The sequence below is a fragment of the Sarcophilus harrisii genome, chromosome 1, assembly GCF_902635505.1.
Source record: "Sarcophilus harrisii chromosome 1, mSarHar1.11, whole genome shotgun sequence".
In the NCBI taxonomy this organism is placed as follows: Eukaryota; Metazoa; Chordata; class Mammalia; order Dasyuromorphia; family Dasyuridae; genus Sarcophilus; species Sarcophilus harrisii.
In genome coordinates this window covers 134,558,981-134,576,153 of record NC_045426.1, presented here as the reverse complement: position 1 = coordinate 134,576,153, position 17,173 = coordinate 134,558,981, and the positions used below count along the sequence as shown (strand labels likewise).

General features: G+C 33.5%; 1 protein-coding gene and 1 long non-coding RNA gene across 5 annotated transcripts in view; one reads left to right on the top strand and one right to left on the bottom strand.

Moving 5' to 3' along the window:
• LOC116423173 overlaps positions 1–12,683 on the top strand; it is a 31,729-nt gene extending 19,046 nt beyond the window's left edge. The window contains exon 2 of the long non-coding RNA XR_004233664.1: positions 11,519–12,683. This is a non-coding gene — a long non-coding RNA (uncharacterized LOC116423173). The remainder of the gene's footprint in view (positions 1–11,518) is intronic.
• The window catches only part of GHR (growth hormone receptor), a 299,645-nt gene that overhangs the window by 4,803 nt on the left and 277,669 nt on the right, over positions 1–17,173 (bottom strand). For all 4 annotated transcript variants that reach the window (XM_003759913.4, XM_031964598.1, XM_031964606.1 and 1 more), the window contains 4 exons: positions 15,989–16,167; positions 11,486–11,666; positions 7,402–7,492; positions 1,527–1,596 (listed from right to left, as the gene is read on the bottom strand). In XM_003759913.4, coding sequence (XP_003759961.3) covers positions 1,527–1,596; positions 7,402–7,492; positions 11,486–11,666; positions 15,989–16,167 — 521 coding nt within the window. The remainder of the gene's footprint in view (positions 1–1,526; positions 1,597–7,401; positions 7,493–11,485; positions 11,667–15,988; positions 16,168–17,173) is intronic.

Below are 17,173 nucleotides of genomic sequence, written 5' to 3'. Positions count from 1 at the left end.
CACATATATATATATATATATTTATATATATGAAGATTACAACCCATTTTTGACTTAGTAGTTAAGTCTTAGGAAGCTTTCTGAGACACAAGGAGTTTGAGTAACCTGAGGCAGAATTTGAATTCAGATCTTTTTTTTATGTCATACTGCCTCTCTAATAAAAAGTATACATATGTTAAGCGGGAGGACTAGCCAATCAGTTTAGTTCAGGGAGCATACATATTTGGTGAATCTCATTCTAGAAGTAACTATGTGAAATGGAGGGGCTCTGCTTTCTCTTTAAGCTTCAAGAAACTGAGAGGGTCACCAGAGGGATCTGGGAACTGGAGAGTCTATGCTGGAGCTTGCAAATAATTTAGCTTGGTGAAATCCTTGGTGATCTATTGAATGGAATATAACGGTAGATATCAATTGGTCCCTCTATCATGGCTATGTTGCGTTTACAAATGAACGTGGTAGGGCTGAATGTTTGCAGCAACTGTTTAGGTTTAAGCCAGTTCACTCATACATTTATACTAATATAATAGGAGTTTGAGAATTTGTAGATTTGTAGTTCAGAGGGACAAACAATAGCTCTTAGGGTTGATGTGCACATCAGTACTTTCTGGGGTAATTCTCTCAGAGAAAATGGCTACCTGGGCTTCAGAATGAAAGTTTCATCAACATTTTATCCTGATTCAACAATGGAATCCTTTGTGGGATTTACCCTGTTTCAAATTCTTGTGTCTAACAGAAGCAGCCAACTTTTCTCATGGTCAGGACTATGCTGAATAAAATCTGCCTTGATCCTAATTGATTTAACCCATTTGTAGATTTAAGGTTACCATGTGAGATTTCAGTAATGCTTCCTTTTTCTAAATTATTTTTTGTTCTTCATCTCAGAACTGTGAATTGGAGTCTTCTTTCCATCCTACTTAGGGAAGCCCTAGAGAGGGTCCTTTATATTAACATGCTATTTTAAGAAGCCCCTTAGAGAGGTGCATAACATCATTATTATTCTTATTTACTTTAATACATATGATACTTAGAGAATGCTTTTCAAATCCTGGAAGAATTATACCTCTGCAATAAGTAGAAAGATATAATTCTTATCTTTTTGGGTTATTCCCCACTCCATCAATATCATATCTGTCTCTTTGTAGTTTACTCTGTAGTTTCTTTATATACATATATACGTACTTGTACATATGTCTGTGTTATCTCTCACAGAATAGAGACTATTCCATATTTGCCTTTGTATCGTGATTAATAAATGTTTATCACTTGACATTATGAACATCATGGGATTTATTTTCAAAACATTTCAGGTCACTTCTGTCATTTAAGTAATTAATATAATAAGGAATTTTATATTGTAAATGAGGAATTGATATGGTAAATGAGGAAGTTTATATTTTAAAGTTTCTTCATTTGGTAGAAAAGAAACACTATATTAATGTGAAGTAGGTGCTCAGTAAACCCATCATCCTTAATTTTTTTTCTCCCTGCCTCAGAACTAGCTATAGGTCAAAATGGTTAATGATTACCTTGAGAAGATCTGGATCAATCCCTTTAATTTTTGGAACTGGAACTGGGGGCAGAATCAGCAGCTTGATCCTTGTAAAAAAATAAATAGTCTGATTTAAAAGCATATTTATCTTTCTTTAATGTCATCACTGAGAATGGAAGAAGGAAGAGAAAGTCATAGAGACAAAAAGAAGTAAAGAAAAATTATAGAAGGTTAAAGCCAGTGCAGCAAAACAAACTTTTTGCCAGAGTCAGTTTCAAATCAGAGGTAGCTGTCCTGCAACCTACTCCACTGATGCATATACAGTAGATTGGTGGCTAACTTTCACCTTCTAGAGTGAAATTCAAGATAGAAAATATAAGGTTGCTTTTGCTTAATTTCCAAAAAATAATGAGATGAAAAAGAAGGGCATCTCATGTTTTCTTGACTCTTAGATCAATCCTCTAACCATTAGGTCATACTGTCTGCTGATATCAGTGATAGCTTAATGGTTAAAGTGATTGATTTGAGTATTTGGGTCTTTCAGTTTCATATATTGAAAATGTGCACTGTGCATACCTTTCATCTCATTGCTCATTTCAGCCTTATTATCATATACTTTATCATGTATCTTACCACAATAAGTGAAGTTAAGAGCTGATTTATGAGAAATATTAACTTTAGAGCTGTGGATAGCACCTTAGAGGTCATTTAACTGATCCATACCAGTGAAGATTAGGAAAATGAGGCTCAAAGAAGTAATATGACTTCCCTAAGATCACATAGGAAGTAATCAGGATTCCAACTAAGTCCTATGCTTTCAATTCTATGATTTTTTCCACAACTACATGATGTCTCTTAGTATGCTCTCAGAAGGAACCCTACACACATCTAGTTCAACCTTTATATTTTACAGTTAAACTGAAGAAAAAAATTATGATTTCCATAATTATCTATTTGATATGTGTAATGAATACACATAATTTAAATCTCTTAGAACTTCTTTTTCTGACTTGGGAGTCAGAAATTCCCCATGGAGCTTGAAAATATCAATCACTGACATTGTATTGTACCTATGTAGAATAAATGAAGTGAATCAAACTTTTCCTGTCACAGAACTCTGGTTCTGTATCCTGGAGAGGGATACCCTTAAGACATGAAATAATCTAGGAATTGTAGTCCATTCATGTGCTCGTCATGGAAAATCAATCAAAACCTGAAAATGATTGTACTGTAGTTCATCTTTCCTCTCCCTTCCCATTTATGATTTGTGTAACTCTATGTTCTTCCAATAGGTGAAGGTCTCCTGCCTAGGAGAACTTCCAGTTTACAAACTGTATTCCTCACTCTGATAGTGATTAATCAAACTGTTACTTGATCTCTAAAACCTGTCTCTAGCTCTGCTTTGTGTGGCTCTAGCTCTTCACAGTTTAGAAAACAAGACAGCAAAATTCAATTATCAAAACTTTAGAGCTCTAATTCCTAATCTAGTTATCATTTTATGACACCACCTTGATTATTTAAATCTTCCTTTTCCATACTTTTCTTCTACAGCCACCTCTGACCTAGAGTTAAAATTTTATCTGAAAAACTACAGAGAATTTTATCTGAAAAACTTTGATATGTTTTATTAAATATTTTTTAGGGGTGGTGGTGAGAGAGGGCAAGGACGGGAGAGATTAGCTGTGAGATCCTAAGCGATTAGAGAACTCCAAATGAGAATGTTTTCTCTATCAGAGGAAATCAATGTCTATTCTCCAATTTATAGTCTTAGAAAAGTTGCCTGGGGAGCAGTGAGGTGGTAGTAAAACAACCACTTTGGAGTGAGGAGTACTTGAGTTCAAAATTGACCTCGCTGTGTGATCCTGGACTTAACTCCAATTGCCTCACACACAAAAAAAAAAGAAAGAAAAAAAGTGGAAAAAAGGAAATAATGTTGCCTGGAACTGAGAATTTAAATGGCTTGTTCAAAGTTACAAAGTAGTATGTGTGAGAACCAGGACTTGAACTAGGATTTTTTTTCCCTCCAGGATCAATCCTCTATATACATTAGGTTAGAGATTTTAAACTTGTTATCCATAAACTTGATTAATTTTTTTTTTAATCATGGTATTCAATATAATTGTTTTTTAAAAAAATAATCTTATATATTTTATCTTCTGCATTTAAAAACACAATTTTTGGAAGGGGCCCATGGGTTTCACCATACTGCTAAAAGGGTGCATGACATAAAAAAGGTGAAGAATCCCTGTTCTAGGACACCCTACCCCCTAACAGAGTTGTTTTATGGGTTCATATAAAAGGTATGGAAAGTAATTATCCCTATCTTGGCAGTAGGAACAACTAATCAAACACTGTGACCATTCCAGGACTTGACTGCAGTTGGGAAGACATCAGTGTGAATAGCCTCAATGAGAAAGTCATTCTCAGAATGTTCTCACCTGCTTTTTCTGGGTGGTCCTTGTTTGTTTTGAGTCAAGCCTCCAGTGTGCTGACTCAGCAGGTTAACCACCAACTTTCAAATAGGAATAAGATGCAAAAGCATGCTTTGTAACATTCTGTTGATTCTGTATCCTTCCCTCAAAGACTATTTTTTTTTTCATTTGACTTCCTTTCCTAAACATGCAGTGACAATGTGACCAAATAGTCTAGAAGAGCTAGTAATGCCAGGAAAGCTAGGAAGGCTACATAATGTCATGTATCCCTCTTTTTCTGTGGCAGATTAGAAAAGAACCTCAGACTAAAGAACAACTACCTTTGTTCCAGTCCAGGATCTGTCACTTCTTAGGTGTAGGCAAGTTTCACTTGCTCTTGCTCCCTCATCTGTGAAATGCACTGTCTGCCTGCCAGAGTCATGATATGAAAAGTGCATGCTGTGAACCATAATTCTTTACAGAAATATGATTTGTGGTTATCATTGGTTTTATGAGGATGATGCTAATTAACTGTCACCGGTAAGGCATGTGCTATGAGAGAGTTTTCCAACATTGATTCTTGCTAATTTATCCATTTTTCTCTTTAGTTGGGTCCCTGAAACTTTGAGATTAAAGAAACATGTTTGCAAGATGGATGATCTGAGACTAGAAATATCATGTGTGGCTATGGAATGGATTAGAGATCACTGTTCTAAAACAATGTTTCTGACTCAGAAACATATACCAATGATGACAACTAGTCATAATATAAAGAATAATTGGAGAGCTTAGTTATCTGGGTTAATAGAAGAATGTACGATAGATAATCTCTACTTATAGACAATAAAAGAAAATCACTTGGATATAGCATGGAAAAGTAATCTTTTGCTTACACTTTAATGTGTTCTTGGTGGTCTGGGAATTTGCAAAACTTTAAACAAAATAATTAAACTACTTCAAAGATGTGGGTATATTATAAAGGTCTGACTATCCAACTTTGTTATCTTTTTCTCTTACCTCACTTCCAACTGCTTTATGATTTTCTATTAGCATGCTGGAAATGTTGGGCACAGACAATATCATATCTTGTATTGATACAAAGGATCTATTTATCCAGTAAAGATAATTTTTAAATAAAATGTTTTAAACAAATAAGAGACACTAAATGTTTTCTACTCAGATCTTTCCTATATATTTAGGATATGGTATATAATAATGATGATAACAACTATTATTATCATTGGATTATAGATGTAGATCTAAGAAAGGAAAATTTTTTTCTGTGAATTTGATATTTTATATTTTTCTTGGGACATAGGGGTTACTGCTTTGATGAGGCAATCACTTGGTTTGTGTAGTTTTACTTAAAGGTAAGATATTGAATTGAATGAACTTATACGTTTTTGTAAAATAGTCTTTATGATTTTATATAACTCAACTAAAATTATAATTAGGTGATTATTGTGGTCAGAGTACTATGTTGAGCACTGGAGGAACAAAGATAGGGCACAGATAGGCGAAAGTACTTCATTATTTGAAATATTCTTTTATGGTTCAAAATACATTTAATCTAAATATTTAATTCCTAACAAACTAAATAATGTATTTTATATTAATAATATATAAATAATGTACATAAATTAAATAATGTAGATCATAATTCATTTGGCTCTTACAATGTTTCCTGATGATCTGTGGCTAAAAGTAAAAATCATTTTAGTTGTGGTACTTGAATGTAATGGAATATTATTGTGCTATGAAACAAAAATGAATATGAAGAATATAGAGAAGTATAGGAAGGCAAAAATGATCTTATGCAAATTCTAATAAGCAAAGCCAAGAAAACAATATGTACATACAATGACTTTAACAATGTAAATGGGAAGAATAACAAAACAATCAGAATTGAAGTCTGTGAAGCTATAATGATTAAATTTGACCCTGATAAAGAAATATAAGAATATACTTCTCTCCTATATTTGTAGAGATAAAAAATTATGGTTGTAAAGATTGTATGTTAAAATATTAGATTCAGTTGAAATATTGATTAACTTTATTGAATTTTCTTTCTTTTTTTTCTTTGTTATAAAGAAAGACTTTTTGGGTAGAAGATGAAAACATAATATATTGAAAAATACATGTGGCACAAAACCAAAAGTTATCAATAAAATTTTTAAAAAACTGAATCATCTTACTTTACAGTAAGCTACTGTGCCAATGTATATCAGTTCCATAAAAATTAGCTTTGTCCCAACTATTTCATAAATTGTATACAATGATATATCCAAAAGGTACATAATTTGGCTTTTATCTAAAGTTATTTTAAGTTAATATTACTTCAAAGTGCCCAAATGAAACTAAAAAACAAATAGATTTGTATTTTTTCCCCCAAGGATTCTGAAAATGTTATAAATCTCCTACATTATAGGAATCTTTAGAGTCAGGAAATGGAAATGTTTCTGAAAGGTTGTATATTAAGTGAAACTTTGCGTACTTCACTTATTTCTTCCAATGAACTACATTACAAAATTTTCTTTAAGAACAGCAGCAACAACAGTCACCACCACCACAAAACTCTGAATAAACTAAACTCAAAACATAACTCTTCTTTGTAGCATAGTGGTAGAAGGAATTCTTACTCAAGAGTTTTAGACACTCTATGTTGGGTCAGATTAGGGTTTGAATATTAGACTTAATTCTGGCGTCAGCACTGGGAGCAATATGGCAATAAAATGCAAAGCTCTTGGTGATGTCTTATAATCTTTGATTTTGCTTTATACTCTTTGTAATAAATTTCCACCTTCTGTATTGAGTTACTTATATCAAGATGTATTCAGGTCATGATCATATATAGTCTTAATGCTAAAAGAGACCAAAGAGAGCTTTAGTTCAATGCCTTCTTTTTATAGATGCTGAAAATGAGACCCGTAAAATTTAAGTGACTTCTTCAAATAAAATACTATTAAAATTAATTATATGCTTGCTTTATTTCTCTTCTTACTCCATATGTATTTAAACACAAGATCAGACCTGGTAAAACTCATTGATTAAACTAGTGGCTTATCTGGATAGTCATACCTTTAAAAGAAATATAATTATGACTTTGCAGCATAGTTTCATTATTTTGTTTGAATTAGAATGAATATCTCAAAGAAGAGTATAGAACCTGAAGCTAAGAAATAACACAAGAATTCTAAATGGACAAACCAGTGTTTGTAGAAACATCTATTCTAGTCATATAATAAGTAATTCTTAAAGAATTTGTGGCTCTGGTGAATGGAGTTTAAATCAATAAACTATCAATGGCATATGGAGTGGGCCAAACTTGGCATGAATATGGGACTAAGAATAAAGTTATACTGGATTTTATTTTTCATTTTCACTTACAATTTTTGGGGAAATCTATTATGAAACATAAATGGGATAAGGAATGGAAATCTAATAGCTCTACCGACAAAAAAAAAAATAAACTAACAAAAAAAATAAACCAATCAAACCTACCTTTGTTGTTTAGAAAGTATGAATACAAATAACACCACTGTCAGCCCAAATATTCCAAAGATAATAATCAAGAACCATGGAAACTGGAAATCTGAAATGCAAAATAAAATTTCACTCACACAAAGGTTTGAGTCTTTGAAGAGAAATTTAGATTTAATGCTTTCCTTCTGGCTCTGAATAGTTCCCAGTTGCTATTCACCTAGTGAAATCAGGAGTCATTTTATCTGGAAATTGAGTGAGACCACAAACAGTGGTGCTGTCTCCAAAGAGTACCTCTGTTCACTTAATAAAGATAATAGTTAATATTTATTGCATACCATGTACTAGGCACTGCTACACACTTTACAATTACTATCTTGCTTGATTCTCAAAACAAGCGTGGGAGTTGGGTGCTGCTATTATTATTCTTATTTTATAAAGTAATAAACTTGAGGCAACAAGTTAAATGATTTGCCCAAAGTCACATAACTAGTAAGTATCAGCATTTGAACTTAGATTCTCCTGACTTTAGGTGTAGTATTCTTTCTTCTGTACCACCCAGCAGCCTACTTCCTCAAAAGCATTTCAAGATTTACTCATCAACACAAAAATTATTTTGTTCCTTTATAAAAATATGTGAAATAATTGCATAGATTGCTAGCATTTATTTTTTAAACACTTTGGCTTAATGTGGAAATGTTATTAAAGCAAAAATATCCCTTAGAGATTCTCAATAATTTTAAAGAGTGTTAAGGGATTCATAGACCAAAAAATTTGAGGACGATTGATGTGTATTAGTGAAATTCCATGTTTAGTCTCTATCTTTACATACAATCAATCCTTTAATTCTTCAAGAACTGAAGAACTGGTTGGTGTATGTGTTCTCTGTGTTGTAATACTTCTGTGACTTGGTAGATAGTTTTTGGAAGTTGGAGCAGAAATATTCATCCCCCTTTGGATGAATATTTTCAAGTTTAAACAAGTCTTTTGATAACAGACTATATATAGTCCATGGTTTCCAGCTACTCATGCCTTTGTGTCTGAGATTATTTTCCATCTACTCTGTTTATATGTATATGTGTATATATGTCACTCACACACATTTATGTATCAATGTATTATTTCTATGTTGTTTACATGTTGTCTCTTCTATTAGAATATAAGCTCCTTGAGGGAAGGAACTGTTTTTACCTCTGTTCCCCCAGAGTTTAGTACAGTACCTGGAACATAACAGCTGTTTAATAAATGTTTGACTAAGTATATTCAAAGCCCTTCCAAATGGTAAAATACACCAGAGTTTGTATTCTAGTATAGTCTTTGAAAATATTGAGTCACTTCCTATAATGGGGCTTTGGAGATCTATGAGTACCATACATAGGACAAAAATCTTATTATATAGAGTATTAAATACTACTACAAGTAAGGGGGCACATATTGGGGTTTAGAATCAGTTTTGTTAGATTTTTCACTTTAATGGTATTTTTGAAATGGGATTTTACTTGCATATCACATACAAAAATAGACAGTTAACTCCTCTATAGCTTTCAATCTGTCAACTGAAATATTTTCTAAACGTTATCACTCTCCTGAAGATATTCCAAGTAGTTAAAAACCAATCTCATTTTAAAAGATACTTAAAGGTGGAGATTTCAAGGTCTTAAGGTTGCAACTGCATTATAAAAGCTGACTTGTTCAACTGTTTAATGCCATTAAGAAAATCTTTCTTTACTATACAAATAAGGTAAATCCTATATGCTTCTAGTTAACTCATGCCCTCTTTAGTCCACAAGGAAATAGGCAACAGTTAATGGTTTTAGAATGATTAGCCACAGAGATATTAATGGCTGACATTTAAAGAACACAAAAAATACCTCTGTTCTAGAACTTCTCACTTGTCATCAGTGTATTACTTAACCTGGTTAGTCTTCATAGAGTCATTGTAATAGCTTGGTGCTCCTCTTTTTTTCCCCTTTCCTCCTCTCCATGCCCTTTCTGTCTTATTATTCAGTGGAGAAGAATATTACTTCTCTGTTGATTTATAGGAGTTTCAGAGGCTCTGGTTTGCTTAAAATCCAACTGATAGTTCATGAAACATTTTTAAAAAGGCAAAACTCTCAATAATCACCTCTGGACATAATGACCTACTTGAGCTTCATAATTTCAATTACCAGATAGGCAGCATGAGTATTGCTTCTTTATTTTATTTCAATGGATGAGGAAATTGAGGCTCAAATAAACTAAATGACATACTTAAATTCATATGTCTACTAAATATACAATCTAGGATCCAACTCTGACTTCAAACCTCATTTTTTAAAAAAGGATAACACATGGTCTTGTCACCCTGAAAACAACTCTCAGCCTTTCATCTTTATCTTTTCCTTATAATTTTTTAAGCACTGTACATTCTTCGTCTTTGCAATCCTCCTATGAATTCTTTATCTAAGTGCTTCACTTTTATTTTTAGAAGTGGAGCTCAAAAGGGTCAAAGGATATAAACAGACAATTTTCAGATGAAGAAATTAAAGCCATTTCTAGTCATATGAAAAGGTGCTCTAAATCACTATTGATTAGAAAAATGAAAATTAAGACAGCTCTGAGGTACCACTTCACACTTAGATTGGATGATGACATGAAAAAATAATGATAAATGTTAGAGGGAATGTGGGAAAACTGGGACATTAATGTATTGTTGGTGAAGTTGTGAAATGATCCAACCATTCTGGAGAACATTTTGGAACTCTGCCCCTATCAAACTGTGCATATCCTTAGATGCAGCAGCATTTCTATTGAGTCTGTATCCCAAAGAGATCATAAAAGAGGAAAGAGATCATAAAAGAGGGAGAAGGATCCACATGTGCAAAAATTTTTGTAGCAAAAAATCTTTTTGTGGTGATAAGGAACTAGAAACTGAGTGGATGTCATCAGTTGGGGAATGGCTGAATAACTTTTAGTATTTGAATGTAATGGAATATTATTGTTCTATAAGAAATGATGAATAGGTCAATTTCAGAAAAGCCTGGAAAGACTTGCAGGAACAGATGCTGAATGAAGTGAGCAGAACTAACAGAACAGTGTAAATAGTAACAATAAGATTATGTGATGATCAACTGTGATGTGAACTTAGCTCTTTTCAAAAATGTGGTGATTCAAAGCGATTCCCATTGATTTAGGAGAGAAAGAACTATGGAGATTGTGGATCAAAGCATAGTATTTTCACATATTTTGGTTATTATTATGTAGTTGCTTATTTTTTCTTTTCTCTTGCTTATTCTTCCTTTTGATCTGATTTTTCTTACACAGCATGACAAGTATGTAAATATGCTTATAAGAAGTGTACATGTTTAAGCTATATTGAACTGCTTGCTGTCTTGGGGAGGGGGAAGGTGGGGAAAGGAGAAAAATTTGGAATACAAGGTTTTACAGAAATGAATGTTGAAAACTATCCTTGCATGTATTTGGTGAAATAGAATGCTATTAAAGAAAAAAAGAACTGGAGTTCAGAATTGCCATAGTATTTAAGTAAGAGTATGAACAAAATTGAGAAAACAGGGTCATTTTTGGATGATTCCTTCATTGATCCATTTGGCCCACACTCCTGACTCTGAGGTCAAAAAGTATCTGAAACTGATAAATATTTCTCATCCCATTCTAGTACTGGGTTAATCAGAAATTAGAGGAAAACTATATTGGTGATCCTAAATTGAGAAAACTTCTCTGAGAAACATCTGATCTTCATAATCAACTATCCATAAAAACCTAGAGTTTAATCTCTTTCCCTTGTCTTTGGATGGCCATGAAGTAAATAACATGGAAGTCAAGTTCCCTTTCTTTTTTCACTGAAAGAAGTCTATCTTGAACAGAAAGAAAAGGAGATTTCCATTCTTGTAACCTGGGTCCTAATGTGTTTGCTCTGGATAACAGAGAGCCTTTGGATAGCTATGAAGTAAATAATCTGGAAGCCAATTCTTCTTCCTTTTCACCTAAAGTGGTTTGCCTTGAAATGAAAAGAAAGGGAGAAGATCACAATCCTAATGTGTCTCTGCTCTTGGTAAAAGAGAAATGAGTAGCATGTGTAGATAAATACTATTTTGGTTTTCATTACCATTGATTTTCTCTTCACATTCATTCATAACAGGGCTCATCTGGGGAAATGTTACATAAAGTGTCTCACTGAACTCCCCAAATTTATCCGAAGTACGCTGTCTGGATCTGACTCGTATTTCATATTCTCTATCCAACCTCAAGGAGTACACTGGAACAGATGTGGAGCGCACGAGATCCATCTACAAATATAAAAACATCACCGACAATTTTCTGATTAACAAAAGCTGGGAGAGACTGACAAATGATGGTAAAGTCTAGAAGATTCTCAGAAAAAAAAAAGGTCAGGGATAATCACATAACGATATTGCTTCATTTTACATGGTACATGTGCCCTTGAAAAGTTTTGAATAAGCAATAAATTTAAGTTCTACATATGATTATCCTGGAATTATCTTACAAAATTATTAATATTGTTTCTAGTTAATGATAATAACTTGTTATTTAAGAAGATCCCATGGTGAGGCTTTTGCTAAAGCAAAGAATCCTCCTAGCAGGTGGTATGGCTTTTGGGTAAGCCCCAGCATCTATAGGTCAGGTTTTTTGAAAGCACAGCTCCACCTCTATTTGAGTTTTTGATGTATCAAACAGGTAGGATAGTCATTGGATGCCTATTGTCTGTTAGCAGTGCACTGGAAGAGATTCTTTTGGGGATGCTGTCCTATAAAGTATATCTGTATAGTGAAGGGAAGGCATTTAAAGAGGGATCAGATAAGACCATATAAATTAGAAAGCTATGTTTATATGTAAAAGCCATACCAGTATACAAAGTTTGTGACTGTAGAAGGGACATTGGGACTCAAGAAAATTATAAGGAACCATGAACCATCGACTTAGAAAGGACTTTCAGATGAGGTCACTTGTTAGCTTTGTTTAATTGTTTTACTTTATAAAGAGAGCTCTCATGAGCAGAGGCAATCTAGAAATGTTTGTAATGAAAAAACAAAACATGTCAATAAAACTTAAAAAAGAAAAAAAAAAAAAGAAATCCTCTGGTCTTTTTCAATTCCATTCATTAAGACTTCACTAAGACTTTTCTTATTTCTCCAAAGGCTTAAAACTACCTGGAAAGACAATTCCATACATTATGAAAATATTTAGCAAAAGTCTCTGGTTTCCCTTACTAAGGTATATAGCCTTCAGTTAGCATTTCCCCATTATCTCTTTGAATTGGTGTGATGCTGTTTGGACTGGGAAGACAGTCTTTTAAAAAATACTGCTACTCAAGAGGTAGACCAAACTATGATTTCTCCCCAAGTCAAATATTCAAAGCAGATATTCAATATGTGCTTTTCATATATTTGTGAGCAGAGCACTATGTGGCTGTTTAGAGAAAATGTGGGTCACTCAATTTTTCAACATGATAGATTTTTTACATAAATGACATTTCCATAATTTGTTTTATTAAGTAAAAAATTAGATGCGGAGACTTCTAAAAACAAATTTCCCTTTCACCTCAGAATGTTTCTACATAAAATATTCTTTTTTTTTGTATTTTTGTGGAGTAGCTTGGCTTCTTTTAACTTAATAGGCATTTTTAAGTGCCTACTATGTGCAAGGCACTATGTTGGAGACTGGGAACACAAAGACAGGAAAAAAAGATCCCTATCCACAAAGACTTTTCCCATTCTTTATTCTTCAATACATATATAACAAATATATCTTTGAATAGTTTTCTGGTAAGCCAAAATTACATGTATCAAATCCCATTATATTTTGAGTTGCAATTAAAAAAAATGTTTCTATCCTTGGAACTTTGAGTATTGTTTTTTGCTGTGATTACCCACAATTGATTCTATTTTTTTAACTACTATAACCCTTTTGAGATTTCACTTCTAACAATATTGTCATCTTTTCCTCATTTCCCCTGTATCTAACACTTGTTTTCTCCTTGTTCCCTCCTACTTTCCTTTTATATACCATCTTTCTCTTTCTGGTTAGTTCCCTACCACTGACTTCTATTTTCTTTGGATGTGTTTTACTTCCTTTTATATATCCACTCCCATGTACTCTGCCACTCTGCCATTTCCTGCTTTTTTACCCTTTAGCTTAATTTTTTTCCAGACATAAAGCAATCTGAATTCAACTACTGGTTTAGATGCAGAGAAAGAAGTGTCAAACTGTGTCAAGTGCTTCCGTGAATATCTTTTGTCCATTAGTGACCATAAACTGTCAGAAGACATGAGTTCTTTTGCTAATCCTGCCCTGTGTTACCAAACCCTGGGCAAGTTTTTTAACTGCTCTGACCTTCAGTTTCCTAATCTGTAAAAAAGAGACAATAAAATTATTTGTCCTGAATATATCATGAAGTTCATGTGAGGCAAGGAAACTATACTATCAATATGATTGTGATGCATTCATTGCATTTAAAACTTAAAATCTTTTTTTTTTTAAATTATTTTTAGCAGGGATTATAGCAGAAATAAAAAGCACAAAAAAAGAAGGTGAATAATATCACCTTAAAATATGTCTAAAAATGCATTATTTTAAAAGTAGTGTCCCCAGACTCATCATTGTGGTTAATAATGACATTTATACAATTTTAAAATTTGCAAAATGCTTTGCAAGTATAATTGTTGTACAATCATTTTATAGTTATGCCTCGACTCTTAGTGACCTCATTTAGTTAGGGTTTTTTTTTTGGTCAGATACTGGAATGATTTGTCATTTCCTTCTCTAACTCATTTTACAGATGAGTAAACTGAGGTTAAATAGGGTTAAATGATTTATTCAGGGCCACACAACTAATAAGTATCTGAGGCTGAATTTGAATCTAAGTATTCCTGACTCCAGATCTGGCCCTTTAGCCATTGAGCTACTTAGCTTATAATTATAATCTTATATACTAATCCTATGATATAGGTACTTTCTCCCTTCAAAGATGAAAAAACAAACGTCTGACAGAGTCTAAGTGATTTTACCAGGATCCCAAAGCTAGTAAGTATTAGAGGTCATATTTGAACCCAGAGTTTTTTGACTCCAAGTCTAATATTCTACTCATTGTGCCATGGTTCCTGTAAAATGATGGCCTTCCTAAGTCACTCTTAGCAAGGGTCTTGAAGCTTTTGCTGTCTCTGCTTACTTAACCCCCCTCTCTTTACTATTATTCTTTTGTTCCTATTCTGATACAGTGCCTGTCACAACTAGCGTTGATAACTTAATCAAAAGGGAAATCTGGAAAACAAAACCCCGGAGGGCAGCATGGTAATACTTTGAAAGTTTCTCACAGTCCACATTTCTGCCAGTGACAGAGTTGGCACAGTTAACAGTGGTTCACCAGAGAGGACAGTACCCAGTGCTTTAAAATTCTGAGGGAAATACAATGTCAGAAAGCTGGTTATACTCTTAAAATGGGCCAGAAACAACTTGGCTAGGTCAGTCCTGTGGTTAAGCTGCTTTGGAAATAGACAGACACTGAAATAAGCCTGATTATCTTGTTTTTCTTCTTGTTCTGCACCATGTGGAGTTTATCTAAGTTCTGAGTTCCCACGGACTTGGCAACGAGAGGCTTTGTGGGGGTTCAGAAGGAGACAGACAACCAATTCTATATTTGCTCATGCAAGGTCTCCTTTTGCCCGATTATCCCTCCCACAGGAACATATCTTTCTGAAATGCCTCGAAGAGGATGTGCTTCCTCTGGGATACCCCTCCCAAAACTTGTTTTAGTGGCTCTGTAACAGTTGTAATTCTATGAATGTGAAATTACCGGAGCACCATCCTTCCCCTTGGTCAGTCTGCAATGGGATGCTATAGCAGCACTGTATGGAGGTGGGAGTTGGGGAAATCATCTTTCTTTTCCCTTCCTCCTCTTTAATGTAAACTCACAACAAAGTCTCATTGACTACTTCATCTCCTTGCAACATAAATAAAGAGATGAAATGTCTTATTTACCCAGAGCTCTAGAGCCAGGATTCCCAGCATGGAGGACTCTTATAATCCCCTGCTCCACCCCTGGGTTATAAGAGGCTTGTTAAGGGAATATAGGAACATTTGCAAATTATTAATTAATCTATTCTATTTCTTATGTACAAAATCTAGAATCTTTTTTCTTATTGACTGGGGAGTCTGGAATGGGAAAATCAAGTAACATGAGCATCAAGAAGGTTTGGGAACTTCTGGTTCTGGGTCCAGTAAAATTGAAACCAAGTAAAAGGCAGATTTGATACTAGGCTTAAAGCTAAGAATTCAGAGAAAAAGAAAAGTCTTAGGATTATAGATTAAAGGGTAGAAGGGACATGAAAGGTCTTTTATTTCAACTCCACTTTTTCCAGAAGAGAAAACTCAGGCCCAAATCACACATGTAGCAAGGAGCAAAGCTAAGCCTTGAATCTCCCTTTTTTGATTTCAACATAGAATTCTTGTCATTGCATTTTTCTGCCCCTCTTCTTCTTCCTTCCTCTCTTCCCATCAGGAAGCAGAATGCTATTGGAAATGAAAAGTAAGTTTGAAGTGAAAGGTATCAAAACCAAAGCATTTATACAGAGGGATTGTATTCACCTCTTACCTTTTTCCATTGGGTATCATTTATTTCTTTGTATTGAAGTTCATACTCCAAGAGAATCCATCCTTTCTGAACATCTGCATTGGGAGGGGGTCCCCATCTCACCTGGATGTCAGCATGGATCCCTGTTAGGCTGGTGTTCAGCAAAGTCCAGTTGAGGCCAATGGGTGGATCTGGTTGTACTGTTCATTTCAACAGTGTGTTAATGAGTAAGTATAGAAACACCACTTTGTATTAATTGTTTTAATTATTAATTACTTATTGCTTTAATATTCACTTCTAATGAATTCCAAGCATTTCTATAGAAACACCACTTTGTATTAATTGTTTTAATTATTAATTACTTATTGCTTTAATATTTACTTCTAATGAATTCCAAGCATTTCTACAGAAACACCACTTTGTATTAATTGTTTTAATTGTTAATTACTTATTGCTTTAATATTCACTTCTAATGAATTCCAAGCATTTCTAAAGTTTCATTGTACACTCACTGAATCCTTTCAATATTACCATTTAATTTTTATGTTTTTATTTATATGCCTCTATTTTAATTTTGTTGCTATTTAAGCCATTCATGAAAACTTTACTTTGGGGTTAAAAAACTGATCTGAAACTTTTTGGAAGATTGGGGAAAGCATTTTGTATCTATTGGTTTGACTTTTCCTTTAGTTCTGATGACAGTCATACTTTGGAGCTTTGTTGGGGAATTCTGTTTTCATCTAAAACACAATAAAGTAAGAGAAAGTAAGATCTATAATACCTTAACAATTTGCCTGATCTAGAAAACTTAGATTAAATAAAACTCTTATCCTCAGATATAATGAGGGTATCATGATCATTGTGATTTTCCCTCAAAATAATAAGTGTAGAAAATTAAATTGATCTCTGCAAGAGAGAAGATGCAATATTTTCTGACCTCTGTTTTCAATCTACTATCTATGTTATTGGAGGATTGGATATACCTGTCCAACTTAAGCTATGTTTTTCTGTACTACCTTGCCTATTAAGCCACAACACAAGTGTTGGTAGCTTTCTCAGGGTAGAGAAACAGCAGCTATTTTGTAGATGCCAACCCATATCAAATAACCAATTTGACGTTTTATAGAAAGCTTGATTGATAGCATTTAAAAAGAATGCTTTCTGGATCTTGGACTTCAGTATTAGGAATTTAAAAAATAATAATTT